The sequence below is a fragment of the Hesperophylax consimilis genome, chromosome 4, assembly GCF_061612785.1.
Source record: "Hesperophylax consimilis isolate HC1 chromosome 4, BYU_Hcon_1.0, whole genome shotgun sequence".
NCBI classification, from domain to species: Eukaryota; Metazoa; Arthropoda; class Insecta; order Trichoptera; family Limnephilidae; genus Hesperophylax; species Hesperophylax consimilis.
Window position 1 is genome coordinate 21,300,615 of NC_142839.1, and position 23,288 is coordinate 21,323,902.

The 23,288-nt window shown below is 34.6% G+C and overlaps 1 protein-coding gene across 5 annotated transcripts; it reads right to left on the reverse strand.

Annotated features, from left to right (window-relative positions):
* Positions 1 to 1,203: 1,203 nt before the first annotated feature.
* Positions 1,204 to 21,109, reverse strand: LOC149424354 (uncharacterized). Of its 5 annotated transcripts, none has more exons than XM_089651491.1 (13): positions 20,966 to 21,109; positions 20,511 to 20,611; positions 20,208 to 20,285; positions 19,987 to 20,125; positions 18,880 to 19,016; positions 17,840 to 17,954; positions 17,284 to 17,411; positions 16,079 to 16,225; positions 11,299 to 11,385; positions 7,278 to 7,639; positions 7,003 to 7,159; positions 6,716 to 6,871; positions 1,204 to 4,619 (listed from the first exon to the last, which is right to left on the reverse strand). In XM_089651491.1, exons 2-13 carry the CDS (start codon positions 20,598 to 20,600, stop codon positions 4,299 to 4,301), a joined length of 1,917 nt encoding a protein of 638 aa, XP_089507617.1. In that variant the 5' UTR covers positions 20,601 to 20,611; positions 20,966 to 21,109; the 3' UTR covers positions 1,204 to 4,298. The 5 variants fall into 5 exon arrangements, with proteins under 5 accessions (XP_089507617.1, XP_089507615.1, XP_089507618.1 ...); XM_089651489.1 differs by having other exon boundaries at positions 20,505 to 20,611; XM_089651492.1 differs by having other exon boundaries at positions 20,724 to 21,109.
* Between the last annotated feature and the right edge of the window lie 2,179 nt (positions 21,110 to 23,288).

Below are 23,288 nucleotides of genomic sequence, written 5' to 3' on the forward strand. Positions count from 1 at the left end.
CTAATCGAATCAAAAGATAGGGTCCTTCAAACTTTAGCAAAGTTAAAATCATTCGGAAAATTAATTTGAACTGCAACTACGTTGAATTACTTGACTGGTAGGCCACACATTTAATTTTGACATATCCTCCACTCCTAAACGGCATAAAGACGGACGAATTGTTAAAATTATGTAACGAAAGAAGTACAAAAAGGTTTTGTTTACCTAAATTTCCTTGCAACACACAAGATGTGTGTAGTTGACTCCAGAGGCATCATCTTCTGTAGCTGGCTATAATGCCAGAAAACATTATATTTGAACCAACCTACATTCTATAAATATATTGCAAAATTTAAATCTAAGCAAGATTTTAAGTAATAACTGTATACTACTTTACCATTCAATTTCATACAACCTTTATTTTTTATTTGTTGTATTTTAATAAAAAATGTTAGTGTACGGTTATTGTTTAATATCTTGATTTTATCCAGAAAACGTGTTATTTTTCCCTTTTACATTTTTAACAAGTAGATCACATGTTTTTTGGTGTTCTTTGTACTGTAGTTATGGAATAAAAAGTAATTTATCTACAAAATATAAAATGGATCCTTATTTAATTTTTTCCCAAATTACGAAATCTAATTTTTTTTCAAAACTTCGATCTGTTTTAGTGAGCTAATAATGAAAACTAATTAAATTTATTTTTATATTTTCGAGTAGCTACAGATCAAACGCAAATTTTGAGACATCACCATTTTTTAAATAAGGCACTCTTTTTTCTCTCCATGGAGAGCGACACACGCTAATGATAGGGTCTGTCCCCACCAGATATTCCCGAATCCTAATTAAAGAGAAAAATAGTTAAGACTTGTATATGTAGTTGTAATTCTACATGATGGTAGGAGTAAAAAAGATAAATAACTTTTTCCGAAATTCAACGTGTTTGCTTGAGTTAGGGTGGAAAAAATCGGATCTTCACTGGGATAAATTGAAAAACACTCTTTAATGAAAACATTTTCAAGTTTATTCATAGTACAATAAATAATAAAAAAAGATAAATAAATATAAATTTATCAAAATAAATAATACTTTCAGCAATTTCTAATAAGAATAAGCACTATCACAGCAAAAATATAATAGGAATGTTCTGAAATATTGCAAATTTACAGGAAATATACAATCAAACATAATTTTATAATACCCACAAATTGATAGTTTGTCATGTGTATTGATTTAATTATGTTTCTTTAAATTATAATCAACTATCTGAATTAGGTATTATTATTGTACAAATATAAACTAAATTACAGATATGGACATAACATAATATCTCCGTTTATCAGTGTGTGTCGAAATTTTTTAAAAATTACCAGAATTAAAAGATTTTGGTTATTAAGTTATATACTTTAAAAAAAAATTAAATTCTATTAAACCGTAAAATCGTCTTCAGCTTTTTCATCAAAAAATTATATTCAAATAATGTTTGTGACCCTATTTTTACCACTATAGGAGTCCCTATCGTAGTAAAAAATATATTGTATAATTATTTATCTAAAGATTTGTGCCATCACTATGAAGAAAAATACTGAAACTTATGAGAAGTACGTAATCTTGTAATAAAATATATTTAAAAACAAACACAACAGTAAAATATGATTGCTCAGTAAATGAATTAATAAGAGGAATCTAATAAATAAAAACAATTTTACACAGAGCAGAGGCTAGAAAATATTTGAATTTTAAAAATCATTATAAATAAAAAGCGTGCAAGATAATATTTATGTAAAAGATAGGAGAATAATATGCTATTTTGCATGTATATATGTGACAGGGCTTTGATGCCCGGTAATTTCGGTTCTGTGGGAAATTTATTTTGTTTTCACTTAGATTTAGTTAGATCAATTTTGCAAAAACTTTGTAAAAAGAATGCAAGCACATTAAATTAAATACAATAAATTAGTCCTCAAAATTGACATACCGTTGTCAACGATTTAATTTTCTTTCACAAAATATGGTTATTGCTTTTTGTCCCATTTAAAATTTGATTTAAGTGCAAGAGTGAGGAGTTTGTTGTTCAGAGGGTGATTAAAAAAATGGATTTATGTAGACCGAAATTCACCCTATTAACAGACAACAAATCAAAAAATCAGATCAAAAATGCCCACCTGCGCAGCTCGATTTCAACTTTTTTATTTATAATTGTTTTAGCATGTTTTTAACATTTCTGGATGAAGACTGACCTAGAAAGTCATCGAAAATTTGATTTGAATCTTGTGGGATCTTTGAATGGGGGGCGGTCGGTCGCATATGCTTGGGACAGCCGCGCAATGGATTTAACTTTACAAATCACATACGTGTGTGTCAGCCGCAGTTAAACGGTGACCATTATTCACCTTAGTAAACATGTCAACTTTATCGATAAAATAATAAAGCTGTGTTTATGTAGACGTTAATTGGACACATTCAGAAGCTAAGAATTAAGATTACTGTTAAGGTAACTAAAGGGACATTGCCTGACTGGTAAAACCCGCCTGAAAGCTTAATTGAGTTTTGTATCACTTGGCGCAACTTGGTAAAAATTGATACATATTACCAATATTTTTGCTCATACATATTATGGGCAAAACTTTTGCGTTATAAACAGCACTTTAGTATTGTGGCATCAATATGTCTGAATTTTTTGTGATTTATTCTGTTCAACAAGATTAACGGATTGTCACATTAACAAATTGGTTTCTAATGTAAGTCGATTGGGGCTTAAATCTTAAATTACGAATTATGTATAATATGATATTGTGGAATAGCTATAAACAGTCTTGGTCGAACCTATACACAAGATATTAGATATTGGGAAAAACCATACACAGATTCAGATGAAAATGGTCACAACATATGTACAAATTATACACATTTTTGAAATTTGTTTATACAAATTCGGCAGGTTTTATCTTCTGGATATATACTGACTGATAGATAACGACTAGATTATTTATGGGTATTTTTTTAAAATCAATATATACTATAACACTAATACGAGGGTTTTCTCAAAATTAAGTAACACTGTTTTTTTAAAACTGCGCGGTATACAGGATAAGTCCAGGAGTCGCAGGGAACTTTTGCTAGGGTGGGTGGCAACACTGCAAAATTCCTATTTGTCTACTTTTACTGCTCAGACAGTTACGCGCCAGCAACCATCCACTTGCTCCTACCGCCAATTGCAAAGTTCATGCTGTTATTCGTTTTTTTACGGCCCAAAATGGCGATTGAAATTCATCGCAAGTTGTGCAGTGTGTACGGTGAAAACATTATGTCAAGGCCAATGGTTTCTCATTGGCGTCAATCATTCATTGAAGGGAGAACAACGTTACACAATGAACAACGAAGCGGCCGAACCTCCACTTCCCGTGCTACGAATGTTGTCGACGAGATCCGAAGGGTCATGTACACCGATCAGCACCTTACGCTTGATCAAATTCTTTCTCAACTTTCTCCGAATATTGAAATAAACCGTGCAACAGTTCACAGGATCATGTCTGAGGATCTGTGTCTATCAAAAGTGCGTACTGATGGGTTCCTTGAGAATGAATTAAAAGACAAGGAGATTATGTAGAAAAATAACTATTAAACATACTCTTCAAAATATACCCTTTTTTAAATTAATTTTGAGACAACCCACTTACAAATTAAATTTAAGAAAATAACACCATGGTTGAAGCTTTATAAGTATTTACAATGGTTTTATGTATATCCAAAATATCTGTGTTCATTTAACACTCGACACTGTATATTATTATAATATAGTAAAGGAATTATATAATAAATTATAACAACCTAAGGTTAATATAATTATTGACTGCCATTTTTTACATTCAATAGATTTAATTTATATGTATCTACGTAGGATAGAAGTTTATATTATTACGTTCATACAAAAGTAAATAATATTACATGTATAATGTATACATGATATTATGAGAATCGCCAACCAATTGAATTTTTTTACTGTCTGCATTCACAAAAGTAGCAGGAATTTATTCATTAAATACTAAACACGGAATATACAATTATTATCGCGTACAATAGTGATAATCTCTGTTGTAATGTTGATTCCATTCTGTGTACAAAAATAATATAAACTGTCCACCAGTGAACATAAATACTTCCCTAAATAATACTGTTTGATTTTATTTAAGACAGATATAATTGCTTTCCTAAACCATATATGTAATTATATCATGACGTATTTTAGAGTCATTGCTCCCTGTAGAAATGCTCCCTTGTCCGTTATGTAATTCCGTGTATGTATAATGCATCTAAGGTCATGTGTATGAGATGCGGGGGTGAGGGGTGAGCCATGCGCTGAGGCCCCCTCTCCAGGCCAGGGTATCTCTCAGCTGGGCCTCCTCTTGTTGCGTCAGCCCTAGAAGGGCTGCCACAGCCCGCGTCAGTTGGCGGGCCTCCATCTCCCGTGAGGTGAGGAACTTGATGAGGACGTGCTTGAGGTACTTCTTGGTGACGTCGGGGTCCTCTGTGGACCCCTCTACCACACTGGAGCCCAGGGGGTCCACTTGTCCCCCGCGCAGCTCTCGCTGGAGGGTCTTCTTCATGTCTGTCAGCCTGTTCTGCAGTATCCGCATATTCTGAACAGCATTTAAAAATTTGTTAGCATATAAATATATACAAAATGAAACAAACATTTTGTTTTAAACCACTTTATTTTGAGGTATAATCGTTATAAATATAAATAATAATAAATATATATTATTATTTATTACAGTGGTTGAACACAATAAGGTTGGTATGTTATTTAATGTCCTAACCTTTCCCTTTCAGTGCTGTCAACTGAGTTGACATGGTCCCTAATTATTAAAATATCTCTGTAAATATACTCATCACAGAGTTTCTATTTCAGGCATTCCTCCGCAGTACATTTATGTATGTATTGGATAATTATTTCAATCCACATATAAATATTAATCAAACGTAACAGTAAAAAACGTTTTGTCGAGAAATCGGGCAAAAGTTAGCCAGTACCATGTGTGTCACGGAATGGTGCGGTAGTGAGCGAGAAGAGTGCAAGGTATTCGTCCATTGTACCGCGATACGCGCTGCTCAGTTGGAGGCGGTCGGCCAACACTGATGGATGTATTATGTGTTTTATTTATTTTTCTCATTTTCAGCAGTGAAATGCAAGATATTATATGTATATTCACATCATATTTTAATATAATAATATATAAGATGTACCCCTATATACCTACATGAATATTATTATAATGCTATTATAATATTATTAATATTAATATTATTATAATATATTATTACTGCTTTCCAGAACCACCAAGGTATTAGTGTACAAAACACTAATTAGACCAGTGCTTACGTACGCAGCTGAGACGTGGGTTCTAACTAAGAAGAATGAGCGAGCACTGGATGTTTTTGAAAGGAAAATTATGAGGCGCATCTTCGGACCGGTTCTAGAAAATGGATTTTGGCGCAGATGTTATAACAATGAGCTCTATACTCTGTTTAAGGAGCTAAACCTCACAAAGTTCATAGAACTGGGAAGACTTCGGTGGCTAGGTCATGTGGAGAGAATGATCGAGCATCAAGAACCAAAGTCCCTGCTGAGCTCAAGACCGATAGGGAGAAGGAGCCTGGGAAGGCCAAGGTTAAGATGGAGCGACAACGTCCTCAAAGATTTGTCTGCCTTGGAGCTTCGAAACTGGAGAGAGCTGGCGCGGGACCGAGATGAGTGGAGGAAGACTCTTGAGGAGGCCAAGACCCACCAGGGGTTGTAGAGCCAAAAGTGATGATGATGATTATTATAATGATTACCATCCTAACTAATATTATAAATGCGAAAGTGTGTTTGTTTATCCTTCTTTCACGTTGCAACAGAGTGACCGATCAAAGTGATTTTTTTGCATAGAAATAGTTGGAGGACTGGGAAGTGACACAGGCTACGTTTCATCATGGAAAAACATTTCATTCCCATGGGAAAATTCTTAGTACAGTAATAACACAAGCGAGCGAGCGAATCTGCGACTAAACAATAAATGTAAACTATTCACAACTTAAAATCAAAATACTCTATGTGCACTAAGGCTGATTTTAGTGTCACGCTCACCGTCAGCGCTCATAGATCAGCGCGTAGTTCGTCAGCGCTGAGGCTCAGCGTGGCTCGTTTCAGTATCGTACTGACCGCCTTACTGTACAGTCGAAGACCAAAATGCGGAGTGTATTAGTTATTACTGCTTTGTACTACCTATCCCAAAAAAATTAAAACCAGCGACGACGAAGACTCCATGTTCATCCATTGATTGAACAGAGAGCCGTTGCTGGAGACTTTGTCTTGTTATATGGCGAACCTCATCGATAACTCGACCTGTATCCATTTCGCGATTCGCCATGACTGTACACGCGATGACGTCTGCTCCGCTCGACACTAGAACGCTCGCTGAAAGCAGAGGCGCTCGTGCGATCGTCAGCGCCGACAGCTACGCGGCGCCGACGCGCGACGCGTACGGCCGCGTAGCCATCAGCGCTGACCACCTTGGCGCTGATAGCTACGCGTCATTCAAAAACGCTTCCTAGAAGTTCATATATCTCGACCATCAGCGCCGACGGTGCGCGTGCGGTCGGCGTGACACTAAAATCAGCCTGAGTGTATAGCACCAGAGTGTGGGGAATTTTTTCACATTAAGGTAAGTAAGGGAAGAGTAAAAAAGCTTACCTTGGTTTTTTCCGATAGTTGGTTATTTAAATCTTTTATGCAGTCTTGTAATTGTTTTTCTGAAGCGACGACGGTCTCCTTTTCATTCAATACTTTCTCTAACTCCACTTGACTCAGTTTCTCTGCTTCCTGTAGCTTTCTGATTGTACTTTGTTCCTGGATAAAAAGTGTTATCAATTAGCTAATTTTTATACACATACATATTAGGTACAAATAAATAATCGGCACAAAAATATTTAGCTGATTGAGAATGACATGCATGACTTTTGGTGTTGTATTTTACAAACCTCTATATTTTGTGAAAGGGTATTCTCTAGCTGTTTGATTTTTCCCTTGAGGTCTCCTATTTCCGTCTCTTGCTGCCTCATCTCTTGGCGGTATATCTCTAGTGTTTGGGACATGTGAGCATTACGCATGAGTGATTCATCTTTATCTCGTCTTTCCCTGGAAAATTTAAAAAATAATACATAAAACACTGAAGCAATTTTATACACCATCTAATATTTTTGAACTAATTATGTAATATGTTCAAAATAATAATATTATGTCAATGGGCACTTACTTATCATATCGTTCATGAATCTCATTTAATTCATGTTTCAAGCTATCAATTTGTTCTTTCAAAAGTTCATTCTCTTTTGTGGTTTCATTAAATCTGTTCTTTTCTGTTTCTAATGCGATTTGTGTATTATTAGATTGAAACGTATTCTGTTGGATTATTGCATTTAGTTCTTCTTCGTGCCGCATCGATTGAACTTTATCAGCAGAGAGAGTGTCTACTTCAATTTTTAGAACTTTGACATTTTTATTTTCTTGTTCTAGGCTTTTCTTTAAACCGGCGTTCTCAGAGATTAGTGCTTCCAATTGTTTCTGGGACGAGGCGAGCTGCTTCTCCGTGTCGGAGAGTTTGCCAGATATGGAATCCTGGGTTGCCAATACACATCAGATTAATTATTTTCATGGAAATCTCGGGAAAATCAATCTTAACTATGTTCTAAGTTATAGATTTCATGAATTAAGAATATATTATACCAGCAGCCGTTGAATCAAACCAATATTTGAATAATATATTTAATGTTTTATCAATTATAATAAACAAAGCCTTTATTTTACGAAATGAATGCATTCAAAAGGTATGTTAGATGGGTAGGGAGTCTGTTGAGGACATAACACACGAGGAAGGAAAGTGATTGATAGTCATGTTAGATGGGTAGGGAGTCTGTTGAGGACATAACACACGAGGAAGGAAAGTGATTGATAGTCATGTTAGATGGGTAGGGAGTCTGTTGAGGACATAACACACGAGGAAGGAAAGTGATTGATAGTCATGTTAGATGGGTAGGGAATCTGTTGAGGACATAACACACGAGGAAGGAAAGTGATTGATAGTCATGGGGGGTTAGTTTTTCAGTTCTTAGAAAAAAGGCAAATTTGAGCATGCATAGTTATATTTCAATATAATAAGTACAAACATGGTTAGGATGAACACAAACCTATTTTTACTAAATTAAACTAATGCTCAAATATAAAACGTGCAAAAAAACAAGCAAAGTCAACAATAAAAAAGGTGGTTTACATTTGATAGCTGCTCATTTCCCAGTCATATTAACAATCAACATTTTTGAAATTAACTCCCATAAATGCATTTATGCGAAAGTGTTAAAATCAAACTAACTAACTAGGAACTGTGTGTGTATTGATACCTAAGGATATCTCTAGGAAAGCAATAATTCATTAAAATTAGTAATGTGCGTATGTAAAACATTGTAAAAAAAGACATGCCAATTCGCAAAAGTTGGTCATATTATCATGCATGGAATTGTCTGTTATGCTGTCTATAAAATATACAAGCTAATTTAAAAAAATAACATTGAAAAGAATATTTATTACATTTGTAATAACAATAACACTGTATAAAATAATAATAAAATAAATTTAATTCAATGTATTAATACACTGATAATAATATTGTTTAGTTGTACAATAAGGAAATGGATTCACATCATAGACATAAGAAACAGTAGACATGCCAAAACAGAATATCTGAGCTGGAGGCAAATCACATGACAATCATTTTGGCACCAAGAGGGATCTAGCATATCTTGAATAAACTACGGTATTATTCATACATTGACAGCTGGCAACTGAACATTGAAATAAACAGACATTGCTTAAAGTAAAGTAACGGTTTGCAGTGCAGCCCATTGAGGGACTTTTATGAGCAGGGTCTGAATGTTAATTTCTAACAAAACTGACTAATATCACATCGGGTTGCATAGCAATACAAAAGTACGAAGATATTTATAGAGAGTCAGGGATGTGCTTTGTGCACTTTAATAAAATACACAGATAATAATTGTTCCTTTTGCTTTCATAGTGTTATGTACTCCTCCGAGGTATTATGTATTTTATGTTGCTTAATTTCAATATTTATTTATACACGGTATAATTATTGTATCCGTAATAACTTTTTCAAAAATACATAAAAAAAATATTCTTGTATGAGCTTATAGCTAAGGACTTAAGTGCTTATTTATTATTTTAATTAAATTATGTGTGAAATAATTCACATAAATTAATTATACTTAAGAGGTTGCGGACTATGGCACCCCACTCCATTTCGTACAACCAGAGCGATACTAGTATCTACTACAACTAGGAGCAAATAATAATGAATTTATTTAATAACAACAGTATAAATCTACAATATACTATCTACCTGCTATAAATTATATTATTAATGTGTAAAATAATTAACATAAAATAAAAATAGAAGACTGTGTTATTTTTATGATAGGAGCATTTGTGACAACCCTAAATGTCTCATAGGCGTTCACGCAGTGTGCGTTATTGCGGTAAGTAAATAAACAAAATATTAAATTTGGAAACAAGCAAAAGTTTTTGGCTGGATTTGCATTAATGTTTTTTACTGCTGCTAGCAATTCACGCGCCATTGTAAAAAGTACTAGTAATTCATAAGCAGATTTTATTTTCGAAGTCTTAATAGTGATATTACGGTGTAAGTTGCCTGTAAAGTGTTGAGTTCATTAATTGACCAGTCATTGAAAGGGTGACGCCTAAGCCACCAAAGCCACCTCCCTGCTCTGTGCAAATAGGTTTGTTCCTCTCACCCTTATAGGCATATCTATGTTTTTTATATTTATGATTCACATCCATAATTTATACAAAAACATTGAGTAGCATCTGTTGTTCATATAAAATTTTAAGAAGGTTACAAAAGTATAAAATCTCTTTATCAAACTTAAGTTAGTATTTAGTATGTTAAGTAATTTGATGGTCAGTTGTTCGGCAAAAAACTGGGTACATAACACCGGTCCTGAAAGAAGAGAAGTACTTTGAGAAGTCTAGTGATGATGTGTGAGCGCTAAATGTAAGGGAATGTTTGGAGCAAGCACTTCATTGGCTCCACAGCGTCTGTTCCAGTAATGCGCCCTACAATAGAAACAGTTCTAGTGATTCCTGAATAATTATTTTGCAAGAGGGTTTTAAGCTACATAAGAGAAGTCCAGAAACAAAGACAGCAGTGTCCGCCATTGTCCAAATTATTGTTTGTAAATGCAATGTTTTTATTACATAATTCGTGAATGCATCAGTTCTTATAGGGTTCTTAAGGGTTAACATTCTTAAATTTTTTTAAACTCTGCTCTCTTTTATAATTTGAGATTTTCATGGCCAAAAGTAATAATGTGATTAATTTTTGAGTTATTTTTCTTTAGTCAACCTTTCAGACAGCATTAGTGTCTGAAATGTCAGCTAAAGAAGGAGGAAGTGCAACACGGCATAATAACCAAAAAGAAATGAACGATAATCAGCTGTCTTTGTTTCTGTGTAGATACATATTCTTATAATTTAAATGTATTAGTATTGTTAATGATTAAACTCATGCATGGTATTTTAAGGTTGAAAAAAAGAAGTCACAGAAAATATAAATCACTGGAAAGAAGATTTCATGACAAAACAGTTCTTTTTTGTCCGCTTTACAGAAATAATGATGTTGAAGAAAGTCATTAGTCTCTTTGGCCTCAGAGCGCTGATCTATCTGCATAACTAGATCGTGCCTAAATTTTATGCATCATAAGAAATTCGAAATACAAGAAAATTCACAAAGGAACCATTTCTCATACAAATAAATCAATTTGTGAATTCGGGATATATACTGCTGAAAACTGGTTGCGATAAAAACGGTTTAATATGGTTATATTCACAATCCGTGCCCATAATGATTTTAATATTTTCTGTGTATCTTCACAATCGTGCACCCTATAATATCAAAATATTCTTACAATCACCTATTCGACCCCTTAGAATAATAAGGTTCTACCTGAAACATGCAATTTCATGCGATAATGGGTTCCACATAGAATAATTAAGTGTTTATACATTGCATAAAATTGTTGTGTCTGATGGAACTTTGTTATTCTAAGAGCTCGTATTGTCAAAATAATAAAGAATGCAATACATAAGTGAGTAAAATAAATACAGGCGTGTCCCCTAAGTTTGCGGTGCATAGAGTGAGATACTACTTATTGCAAGGGGGTATGGCGGGGAATTGGGGGACTCACAGCCGCTTGGCGCTGCTCCTGCGCCTCAGTGCGCGCCACACGGCCGCTGCGAGACGCTTCCCCCGCTTCGGCCGCCAGTAGCGCCATCTGTTGCATTGCCGGAGCTATTACTCTCAGTACTCTTCTACTTACACCCCACTGTGAAACTCCCTTGTAAGGTTTTTTTAAGGGAAAAATTAACAGGCCTGAACCTTGAACCTAAAGGAGGTTTCACTGTGAAATCCTCTTAAAAGGTTCTCTAAGGTAAAACCTTATATGTTGGATCCATATAAGGGGTTTTCACTGTAATGTACAATTCTTACGCCTCAACCGTTATATAAATAAGGTAACCATTACTTACTCCGTACATGCCGCATTATATTGTTTACTTTAATGTATATATTTATACTATTCTCCCAGATCACAATACATAATTCATAGATACAAGTAGTACAAAGTTAGTAGAATAATATTTATACATATGTATTAGTAATTTATGAATTAATATGTACTAAATGTAAAAATGCATGGTTATGTGGTTTACACATGCAGTTTTGTTCAGTGTTATAAAATATGCAGTGGCGGTTTTTCACAGGGGGGAGAGGGGAGAGACAATCTCTACCAAATATTCCCAAAATCTACTAAAAAATGAATGAATTATTTAAATATAAAAGCAATTAACATCCATAGATCTCTATCTATTAATATATTAATAAAAATGTTTGTTTGTTCAAAATCTATAATCTCTGAAAGTTTTTCACTGATTGGTTTGAAATTTTGACACAACATTGAATTCGAATACGCGTACGTTTTTATATACCTATATTGTATGGATGTCACCTGTGACAGATAAAAACATTTTTTTTAAACAGCCATCTGTTGGATGTAAAAGCAATCACGCGCTATTGTTTCTCTATCTGCACAGACAGATTGAGCCACGGAAAACAAGTGGCAAAGTACAGCTAGTGTAATATAAAAAAATTATTGTGAAATATTTTAAATCTCTAAATTGTTTTTATGCTGGGAATTGGACGAAACCGCTCCTGCGCACTTAATAATAATAATAATAATAATTGGATAATTTGTATAGCGCCGTTTTTGTGAAAAATCACCTCAAGGGTATGTAGATTCCATAGATCTCGAGGACAAACTTATAAAACCCCTCGTGACGAATATTGCACCGTTTGTAAACAAAGAAAGTTAGTTTTTGGCGGGAATCCCGCTTGTTCGAATAAGTTCAATGATAATCTTGCGAGATATATTGCATCATTTTGTAATTAGAGATCTGATTAGGTGCATGACTTGTCCGTGAACATTTTCATTTGATAAATTTTATATTTTCTCCGGGTAGCGAGATACCAGTAAACATAAAAAATGTTGGTCCCCACTATTGAAGAAGTGCTCGAGCCGCCACTGTATATATGTATTATAATACTGGACTGCAAAAAACTTTTATCTTAGTTTTATTCAAAATTTGGGATTCACAACATGCGTTATAAAATTAGTAATGCAAAAATAATTCAATTAATAAAATTTAAGACATAAATACGAATAAAGTGTTTTACACGTGAATCGAAAAAGTAATGATTTGAAATATTATTTATTAGCTAATTACAATATGATTAAAAATGTGTGTTGCATTATTTTCACCCACATCCCAATGTTCATAAAATGCTTCCAAAAATCACTTGTCTAATGTTTCAATATACACAAATAGAAAAAAATAAATTATAAATGGTCGGAGCTTAAATTGATTGTGTAATATGGATTACACTGATATTGCGAAAACGCAACGGTCAGCTTACCAGTTCATATTTTGAGAATTTGATAAGGAATCGCTGTTATTTCTTGAATTAGGTACCTAATCATTAAAAGGGTCTTACTATACTATTAGAAGAGAAAAGACAAAAACAAATTTTGTTTCGTTCAGAGACATATGCCTTCAAAGTTGGACAAAATACGGCACTCAGGTAAGCTGTTTTTGAAAAACTATTATTGTTAATGTATGGCAAAATATTTTGGTAGCTTTTAGTAATTTATAATATGAGGTGTAATAAATAAATACACATCTTTTTAAGAACGTACTCATTTACATAATTTCTTTGAGTTAACGCAAAACACAAGTTTTTCAATAATTTTTAAAAGTTATTTTATTTTCTTAATGGTGTTTTTTTATATCACATAGCTAAATTTCATAAAATAGCCTAGAACAGTTATGAGCAACACGCGGCCCATTTCGTACAGCCAGCGAGGTTTTTTGCACGCCTTTATGTTTTAGGTTTTAGTTAAATAAAATATCAAAATATTAGCGGTAAAACGGTTTCTGTTCTGTGAAAGGGTTTAGCGGAAAACTATAGTCTTGATATTTTGCATGGGTTACGTTTTTAAGGTTAGGTATGTTTCTGAAAACATATACAGTCGAACATGTTTTTAACGATCACGGCAATACCGAGTTCACGGCTATAATAAGCAATTACAAAACGATATTTTAGTTCAGCCTTATCTTCAAATAAGACTGTTATTACGAGGTCGATTCTCTGATATACCGAGCAAATAATTTTGTCAACACAATTTCTAAATACATGAATGGGTGAAAAAATAGTTGGGAATTATTCAAGAATTTCCTATCCCGTTAGGGACTGATACATATTCTTATAGCACTACCTGTGTAAGATTGTCGGCTATGTGAACCATTGCTATCCATCGGGCACATAGTAAAATTATCATAAAAACTGCGAAATTTGAGGTTCGCAAATTTGTTCCCTTTTTAGGACTTCTTTTGTATTACAACCCGTCGTCAATTTTGTTTTAAAAACCAATAAATATGTTTTATAAAGGTACCTATTTATGAATACCTAAATTCCTGCATGGGGTGAATTTATGATAGTGATGCACAACTTTTTTAGCAAAGGGGCCGCTTTGCCTATTTTTCAAAAAGGCCGCGACCTACCAGCAGATCTTTTTAGTTTTCGAGGAGGGGGAAGGGGTTGACGGCGACATTCAAGAGTTAAGGTTTCTGTTGATTTTTTTTGAATTTCGTGTTATGCAAACCAGTTCTTCAAATTTGGTTCCATTTAGGAAATGCAAAATAACCAAAACTCTATAAAAAATGTTTTCAGACAGGGTTTTCAAGAATTACCCCAAACATTTATAATCTTCTCTATAGCCATTGACAATTGACAATTGGTATGAAATTGACATGCGGGCCGCAAGAATGGGGCCGCGGGTTGTGCATCACTGGTTTGTGATAAGTAAAATTTTACAGCCGAAAACCAAAACAATCCAGCAAGCTAGTTATTTATGACAGGTGCGATTTTACAAGCGGTAGGTACAGTACGCACGCAGGTAGTGATAATAAGATTGATTGTTTTTAAGAGGAAATTGAGAAGCATGAAAGTGAAATCTTTAAAACAATCATTGATAATAAATTTGAGTAATAAAAGTGTATTTTTCTAATATACTTTTTTAATAAGTAATACCTACTCGTATTTTGAAAATATACTGTATTTTTACGAATATAATGATAGTAGAGGCAGTTAGGTAGGTACATACGACTTTTAAGAAACCTATTTTGAATATTACGATTAACGGCTAAAAGGAGCAAATTTAATCGGTCCCTTCGTGCTCGACTAACCAAGTTCGACTGTATATTACAAAAGAGAGTTTGTAGTGCGCGGGATATTATTGCTAATACACTATCTCTCTTTCCCCATATGCAATGTCCCTGTCACGCTACACTGAGGCGACGAGATGCGCAGAATGTTTTCTACGCATCCCCCCACGCGGCTGACCATCCCTTACGCTGCTGACACGGGATGAAACCCTTAAAAGCAGCGACTCGCCCTTACACGACACAGTTCTCCTGTCTGCTCGCCTTGGCTAGTACCCTCCGTCAGCTGGCTCTCCGTGCTCCGCACAGCCCTCTGAGGACAGCTATCTACTACCATTGCTAAGCAACCTACTTGAAGGTTAGTAGACTCGCTAAAGGCGCGCTCCTCTCCTTGGCTACGTGTGCTGCGCACAGCCCTTGACAGGCAGTAATCCGCCCCAAGCAAACCTAGGCTACTCCCGAACAGTTGTGCCGCGGCTCGATTCTACTACTTTGTTGTTTCCATGTATTATCCCGCACGGATCCTATATAAATCCTTGCCTATTCAATAAATGTTATATCAAAGTGTATTTATATTGTGTAAATTGTATACTGTGACAATTGTACTATATGTCATCTGTGTAAACTGAACAATAAATCGTGTTTTAAGCCACAAAAATTCTTATAAGTTTTGATATTTCTTACTAGCAATCATTCGGATTTCCCGGTATTTCAAATATTTAACATTTTCAAAATCTGTGTTACAAAATACGAAATGGTTTCACAAAAAACTTTTGTCTGTCTCTTTTGAATCAGCCGCCCAAAATTGTAACTATTTTTTATATGTTGTTTAATATATTAGAATAATAAAATCGATAGATCGACAAAAATTTGCCTTTGTTTGCAGCGCTTTGTTTTCCGTTCTATGTTTATTTTAACAAAAAATACGGTTCTATAAAATATAATAAGGTTTGCGACACCACTGACTGCAAAGTTAACCATGTCAAGCTCTATTTAATCAACCTCCTGTGGCATCAGAACAAATTGAAAATGAATAAATTGGCCCTCCGCATAAAAAGGTTGCTCATCACTGGCCTAGAAGCTTCTTATAAATTGCAATATTTAATTTTAGTTATTAACTATTAAATTGAGTTTGTATTCTAAAAAGAAATAGTTTCAGGTGACGAGTCAACTCATTTCAGATACACATACCTTGGCCTCCTTGTCTTCTAGGGTGGCCTGCGCCTGCTCTAGCTGTGTCTCCTTCTCGCGCACACGCTGCAGCAAGGCGTCCCTTTCTTTCTCCACTCTCCTCCTCTCTGCACCCTCTTCCCCAGCCTGGCGGGATAGACGCCCCACCTGGAATACAAATATGTACATATTTATATGTAATTTCTGTTGACAGTGCATGGACGCAGATTTAAACTGCGTATTACATAAAATTATTCATATTCATGAATTTAAATTTTTCAAATTGGAACTGATAAGTATAAATCATATCAGTCAAGCGATAAAGTAGGTACCAAAATAACTTTATTAATTAATAATTCTTTATTTGAAATGTGTATTTATTTTGTTTAAATGTTTGACAGATGCTTAGATGAATTAATAGATGTCATAATTTTTTTAAATATCTATTTTAATTTCACGTTTATATTCTTGAATGAATGAATGCAAATCTTGGAAGTAGAAATTAACCCACTTCCCTACATCCGATTGAGTTGAAACTCTGCAGATAAACTCATCGTTGATGACAATGCATTCTATTATCATTCGGCGGCAATCACGCGTACACACGGCGCACCAATGATAAGTATAAATCATATCAGTCAGTCTTTCTTTCTTTAATATCTTGCACAGATAAGTGGATGTGCCGCACACAATATGGAAAAATTAAGAGAAAATTTTGACACAGACATATAAGCATTTCTCTGAAATTGGATCACATTACAGAAGTTAATATACTAAATAAATGTCGGTCCTACTCAATCGGGATTTGGCGCAGTTGTTAGCACGGTTGACTCTAGTGTCTAGATTATTTTTTTAAAGTTTACTAACATTCGAAAGGTAAATTTCTTATTTTGAAATGCAATAATCCTGAGGTAAATATTTTTTATACAAATCCTACAATTGTACATAACATCCTGTGGTGTTTCACAGGTCTGCGCTAGTGTAAAATAGTAACCGTACATGGCTATACAAGTCAGTCAACTCACAAATTAAACAAAGAAAAATAAACAAATAGCCTGACCAATATTTGAACAAATAATTACAACAAATTAAATAACTCAAGGGCGCCATATTAGGTGTTAGGTATTATCAGCGCCTTGACTCCTTTCGGCGCCCGGAGCAGACTGCTCCAATTGCACCTGCACTACAGAGGAATTGAACCCACAATGCCTGGGTGGCATACATACCTGAGTTTCAAGAGCAGCAATCTGTCCACTCCAGGATGTCTTGATGTCATGCAAATGTAGCTGGGCTTCTTCTAGTTTCCGTTTCAGCGCCAACTCATTGGAAGTCATTCCGTCAGCACCACTTTCATCTGAAATAGATATTCATTGCATGAAGACACTCTTAGCTAAAGTAAGTTTGAATAAATGGTACATGACTGTTATTTAAAAATACAAAATAAAACTTCCAAGTTTTTGCATGACTGTATCACCATGCTGACAAACGTGTCATTGCGTATTACGCTCTAAACCTGACCAGGGTGACGACGGAAAATCTATTTCAGAATTCTCTGATATCATAGTCAAAGATATAAAGCGAACGTAGGATTGCTCAAATGAGGATAGGTTAGGTTAAAAGGGGCATGCACAAAACAATTGTGAGCATGTCGATATAGTTACGCAAAACTTACAGTATTATTTTTAATTGTATTTTGCTTCTGTAAACAGCACTGAATCAGAGCAAATACTGGGTGAAAAGCATGGCTTGTAGAGCAGGTGTAAGATTAGGGTGTTTGGTTACCTATTGCGGAGTTTAAGGGCTCCGCCAAGGACAGGTTGTGCAGGGCTTCTTCTGCCTGGGCGGCCAATCGGAGTCTCTCTTGGGCCCAGCCCCGGCGCTCCGATTCTATCTCCTCCTGCATAAACAAACTAATATTTAACAAGCCAGATAAACATAAAACTGAACGGTTGATGGTACACCGAGATTAGAATGGCAAGCACACCAATCTAAATAAACATCAAATATTATCGCAATCCATAAGCCATTGCCAATACTTGCAAAATCCTATTTTACAATATCATAGTAATGACAATAGATATATTTTATTTGTAATATATGTGACAAACAATTTAATACATTGGAGAAGTTTTTAGAACCTTGAGCGCTTAGTTTTTGTTTTTGCCCCAGTTACCTTGCTTTTTACTCTGTAGTCGCTTCAGCGACTTCAAGGAATGTTGAGGTCACAACTCAATATCTAACAGTTCTGATTCGTTGACAGATTTTGTTTTTTTCTGAACCTGTATACTTCGTTGTTTTGCTTTAAATATGTATGTACATACATATCTCAAAAACCATCCAATTTTGCAAACATCATTTCTGACAAATTTAAAAAAGATACATAGATAAAAATATAAACAAAATAACACATCTGTTCTGTACTTTTTGTTGATGGGTTTAAAGTACCAACCTTTCAATGAGTAAAGAAAATAAATTTTTGTCATATAAGTTGGCTCAAGTTATAGCTGTATCTGAACTGAATTCTGCACAATTCTAGATTAGGCACAACTCTGACATATTTCAGGAAAATTGCACCTGCACTACATTGTGTAGTGTGAAGTGCTAAATTTTAGACAGTTTTTACATTATTCCTTCCAAATGGTCTTATACAAAATACAATAAAAGTTATTGCTAATAGATGTGTGATTATTTTTTAGGGGTTCACAGATATTACCGGTGTAGTGAGAAAACAAACAAGACTGGTCATTTTAAATAGAATCTGTTAAGATTAAAAATATCCTTGTTTTCAGAGTGTTAAAAAAAAAGTGCCAGTGTAGTCTCACCAGAGCCTGGTCCAGGCGGTCCTGGGCCCGGGCTGCAGCGTTGGTGGCGGCGAGCAGCTGCTCTGCGCGCGCTGAGCTTTTCCGCACTTCCTCGCGGCACTCTCGCCTCGCAGCCGCCGCCTCCCCGCACCACACCTCTGCAATAAACACATTACATTGGAGTTGCCAAACCGGCTATGGACTCATATAATACACAAATCACACTTCATACAAGATATTTTTTATGTTGACCTGTGCTATTTCTCATACCAAATTAACGCAGCAGTCAATAAACTTGTGTTAATATTTTTATGTTGAATGATAATTTTCTGGCTAATAAAATAACTTTTATTTAGTTTTTCTTTAGATGATTTTCAAAAGGTATCTTATTTAGAGTCATGACTAACATAAAATATAATTAGTTTTTATAGCATTGAAAGTTAATTTATAAAATAATCAAAACTGATAAAACCCTTTGCTGTTTTGCTGAGAACTACTAAAAGGGTGAGGAAAGCACCTCTGTAGTAATTCTTCTCTATTAAAACAAACTAATTTATTGTAAATCGCTCGTTAAGTAATTTATCGCAAATACAAAAACAGTGCAATATAAAAAAATATATTTTTACTGTGTCAACTGATGAATAGTAGGTTTTATCATAACTAACAAAACAACATTCTTATCACAAGCTTACACATTTATAAAACTCACCTAAACAAGGAGCACATTTCTCACACTAAATGATTGATAAGTAGTTATCATTTTTCTGTTTTATTTGAACAAGTATTTAGTTTCAAATAATACAGCATTCAGTTGATAACTAGTGTGCAGTAAATTGATGCTTAATTTATAGTCCATGTAGTTGGCATAGCCACATAAAGTAGAGATAAGGAAACGGTAACCTGGCTCACTAGGGGAAATGGGACCTGATAAGACCTATATGATAAGGTCCACCTGCGTACGGTAGATATATTATGCTGTCTGAGGTTAGAATATTAACAGCTTTTTAAGGGCTTACGAAAGTGGTATGGCATTATGGAGTTAGTTAGGTCATTAAGGAGTTCAGGCCACACCAAAACATAATATAATGGCAATTCTTTGCATAACTTGTGATGTGGAGGGTTTATTACCTTGAGCAGCTTGCATGTTGTTTTGCAATGAGGTGACTTTCTCCTGCCATTCTCTGTCTCTCTCTTCCAGCTGTCGGCCATGTTCTCGAGTCAACTTCTCTAGCCGTTGGAGGAGCTCCTTTTCCCTCAATGTGTAATCCTGTAAATGATTTGAGTGATCAATGTATTGGATCTAATCTGACTGCATATAATACATATTATAATATTGTAAGACGTCTTACTTGAAGACTTTCTGGTGTTGCCAGGATATTCCCATCCATATCACTTGAGACTGTGGAGCCCAGACTGGAATTAGATGCCTGAAACGATACATCTTGTATTGGTACTATGAATTTATAACACTAATTTTAGCGTTACTGTGAAATTTCATCTAAAGGGCGCTTGTTATATGGATTAGCACAAACATATATATAACTGTTAAGTAGATTCTGACACTAAAATATAGTTTTAAGTCAAGGTTTAGTTTATAAATCTTATAATAAATATGACACGTTGTTAGTATTGAAGAATGAAAGTACAGTTACATGATGCCGTGGTGGGAATCTTCTAGGCACATCGCTGCCAGTCTCTTCTTTGATCTTATTCTTGAGAGATGTGAACATTTTGCTAATCATAGGTGACAGACCTATAAAAAACACATCACTTAGATAATCAAAGTTAGCACAAACTAGAGTATTACACTGAATTGTGAGAAGAAGCCAATTCACAGAATAGCAGGAACACAAAAATATACATACATTATATAGAGGGGATAAACAATAGATCCCTTCCAGAAACCCTTGGAAATTGGAAAATTAGCAAACGAACCACGCTTTATGTAAATGCAGATTCCGAGCTACATAATCCTTTATTTTAACGAAGGTCCTTAGTACAGCAGAACTTTTACTATACGGAACAGATGGTTATATGTCTACAATAACAAGTTTTTACATTACTACCGAACACATTACTACAAATCGAAAGCATAAATTACACATACCGTGTGTCTCCGGATAAGAATTTATTCGATGTTCGAAGACATCATTCAGATTCGTTTCTTGTGTTTCAAAATACAACCAAAATTTAAATAAAAATCAAGTAAACATATTTATTTGACATTTACACCTGACACATCTTTGCCATCTTTGCCTTTGCATATCTTGTCCAGTGTTGCCAACAAGATTTTTTAAATAAAGCTAGATGTCACTCGAAAAGGAGCTAAAAAAAAGCTAAAACTTGTATAGCCGATAAGTTGGGACCGAAAATTCACAATCCTGGGGGGGGATAATTCCTGAGCCCCAAGTCCACGATGGCGCCAAATCGCCGCTGCCAAAGTTAGGACCAACGTTCGGGATGGTTCGGGACAACGTTGGCCGGTTAAAAACGGTCATATCGTTTAGGCGGCAAACCGAAAACGGCACAGTATAAATCTTTATAGAAAGTTTATTCATCAATATAAAAATAAATTAAATATACCTTCATTATCGTAATTATTTTCCTCATATTTTCGGAAATATAAATAAAAAAAAACAATGAAATAACCCAACTCTGCGTTGGCCATTTTACCTCCTTTTTTATGTGAATACCGCACATGAGTCCCAACTGCTCCCAACCGTCTGGAGCCAGTGAGACTACGACATCCCCAATTGGGGTAAGCTGTGAGCAGTGGCGTAGCTAGGTAACCAAGGGCCCTGGGGAAAATTAAAAAATGGGGCCCCACTGCTATGTAAACTGATTAGGTTTTATCAAATAAAAATATGAAATATACAAACACTTAAAAAATGCTAAGCTACTTAAGCTCTTTTTTGTGCACTGCAGACTGCAGGGCAGGTAATAATAATATTTAACAGTAACAACATAAATTACAATTAATACTTGGTGTAGGTTTGGCTAATAAAACGAAATAGAGAAGATTCAAGGGTTTATTATATAAAGGTCGGGCTTACCAACTGACTAAATAACTATTATATTTACAATTTTTTCCTAGCTTTAGTTTTCGCAAAAGTATCAATGACTTCGTTTAAATCCAGGTTTGATGCGGTTTTGTTTTCAATTGCTATTAGCGATAAATGTCGGAGTCGAGTTTGGCCCATCTTATTTCTTAAATAATATATATTTTTTTTTTGGTAAACTAATGTTTAAGACAAGATTTTTTATGCATAGCACAAAGGGTAACAATTATTTTTTATAAGCAATAATTATTAGCCTGAAACATGACGCCAACGGGACTTAACGGGTTCAAGTCCCGTTGGCGTCATGTATCTTTTATCAAGAGATGTTTCAATGTGGATGAGTGTTTCAGGCTAATAATTATTGCTCTTAAATATTTTTTTATTATTTTTAATTTGCTTAATGACCTTTCAGCTGCTGCAGAAGTGACAGGAATTGTAAAGAATAATAACATTGCTGTAAATACTTCCGTTAGGTCGCATTCTAGCACTCCATATTTGTTCATTATTTCCTTACATAATTGGTGAACAGTCCATGCTTGAGTTAGTTGAGGTAAAACTAGATCGTAAATATTAATAAATTGAAGTGAAAAACTATGGCCTATTATATCTGAATATTTTCTTTGGAATTCGTCACACTTTTGTAATAAAGTTGCTTCATCAACATGTAATAAAAATGTTGGTGTTAGAAAATCGAATATATGACAGACTGCACTCATACCAATAAAACGTGTATCTAATTGAAATATTACTGTGTCTAGTACATTATTGAAAATCTCAATTTTAAATATTTTTCTCGGTTTGGAAATCGGTGATCAGCAGCTAATTAATCAAAATGTTTTTTCTTTGAAAATGCCTTTTTTCTTGAAAATGGGTATCAATACCATATTTTCTTGCAGTTTCACTGGCTTTGCACTTGAATAATTCGAAATCATTTCTATAAATTTGCAACTTTGCTTTAGTCTCTGCTAAAACTTTACTCGCCTCGCCCAAATTGATGTCGCATTTTTGTAAAGTTTTGGATACATAATTGATGTCGTTCAATATACTGTGCATGAATTCGCAAAGCAAAACGAACTCGAAATTTAGCATTTTTGTTTTAATACTCTCTGCTTCACTACGCTCATCTTTATTAGGACTCTTTAGAACTATTTCTGATAATGCTTTGATAATATCAAAATAACGAAGTTTTATAGCAGATATTGTATTGACCCTACTGGACCATCTAGTCGGATTTAGTTTTTTTTAGAGTGGTGTCCGATTCGTACACATTTTCTAAAAATGTAGAGGTCTGTGGTTCCTCCAAACTGCTCCAAACCCTCCGCTCTTATGTGTGTCATGCACGTTCACATGATCGGCGGCGGAGGTATCTCC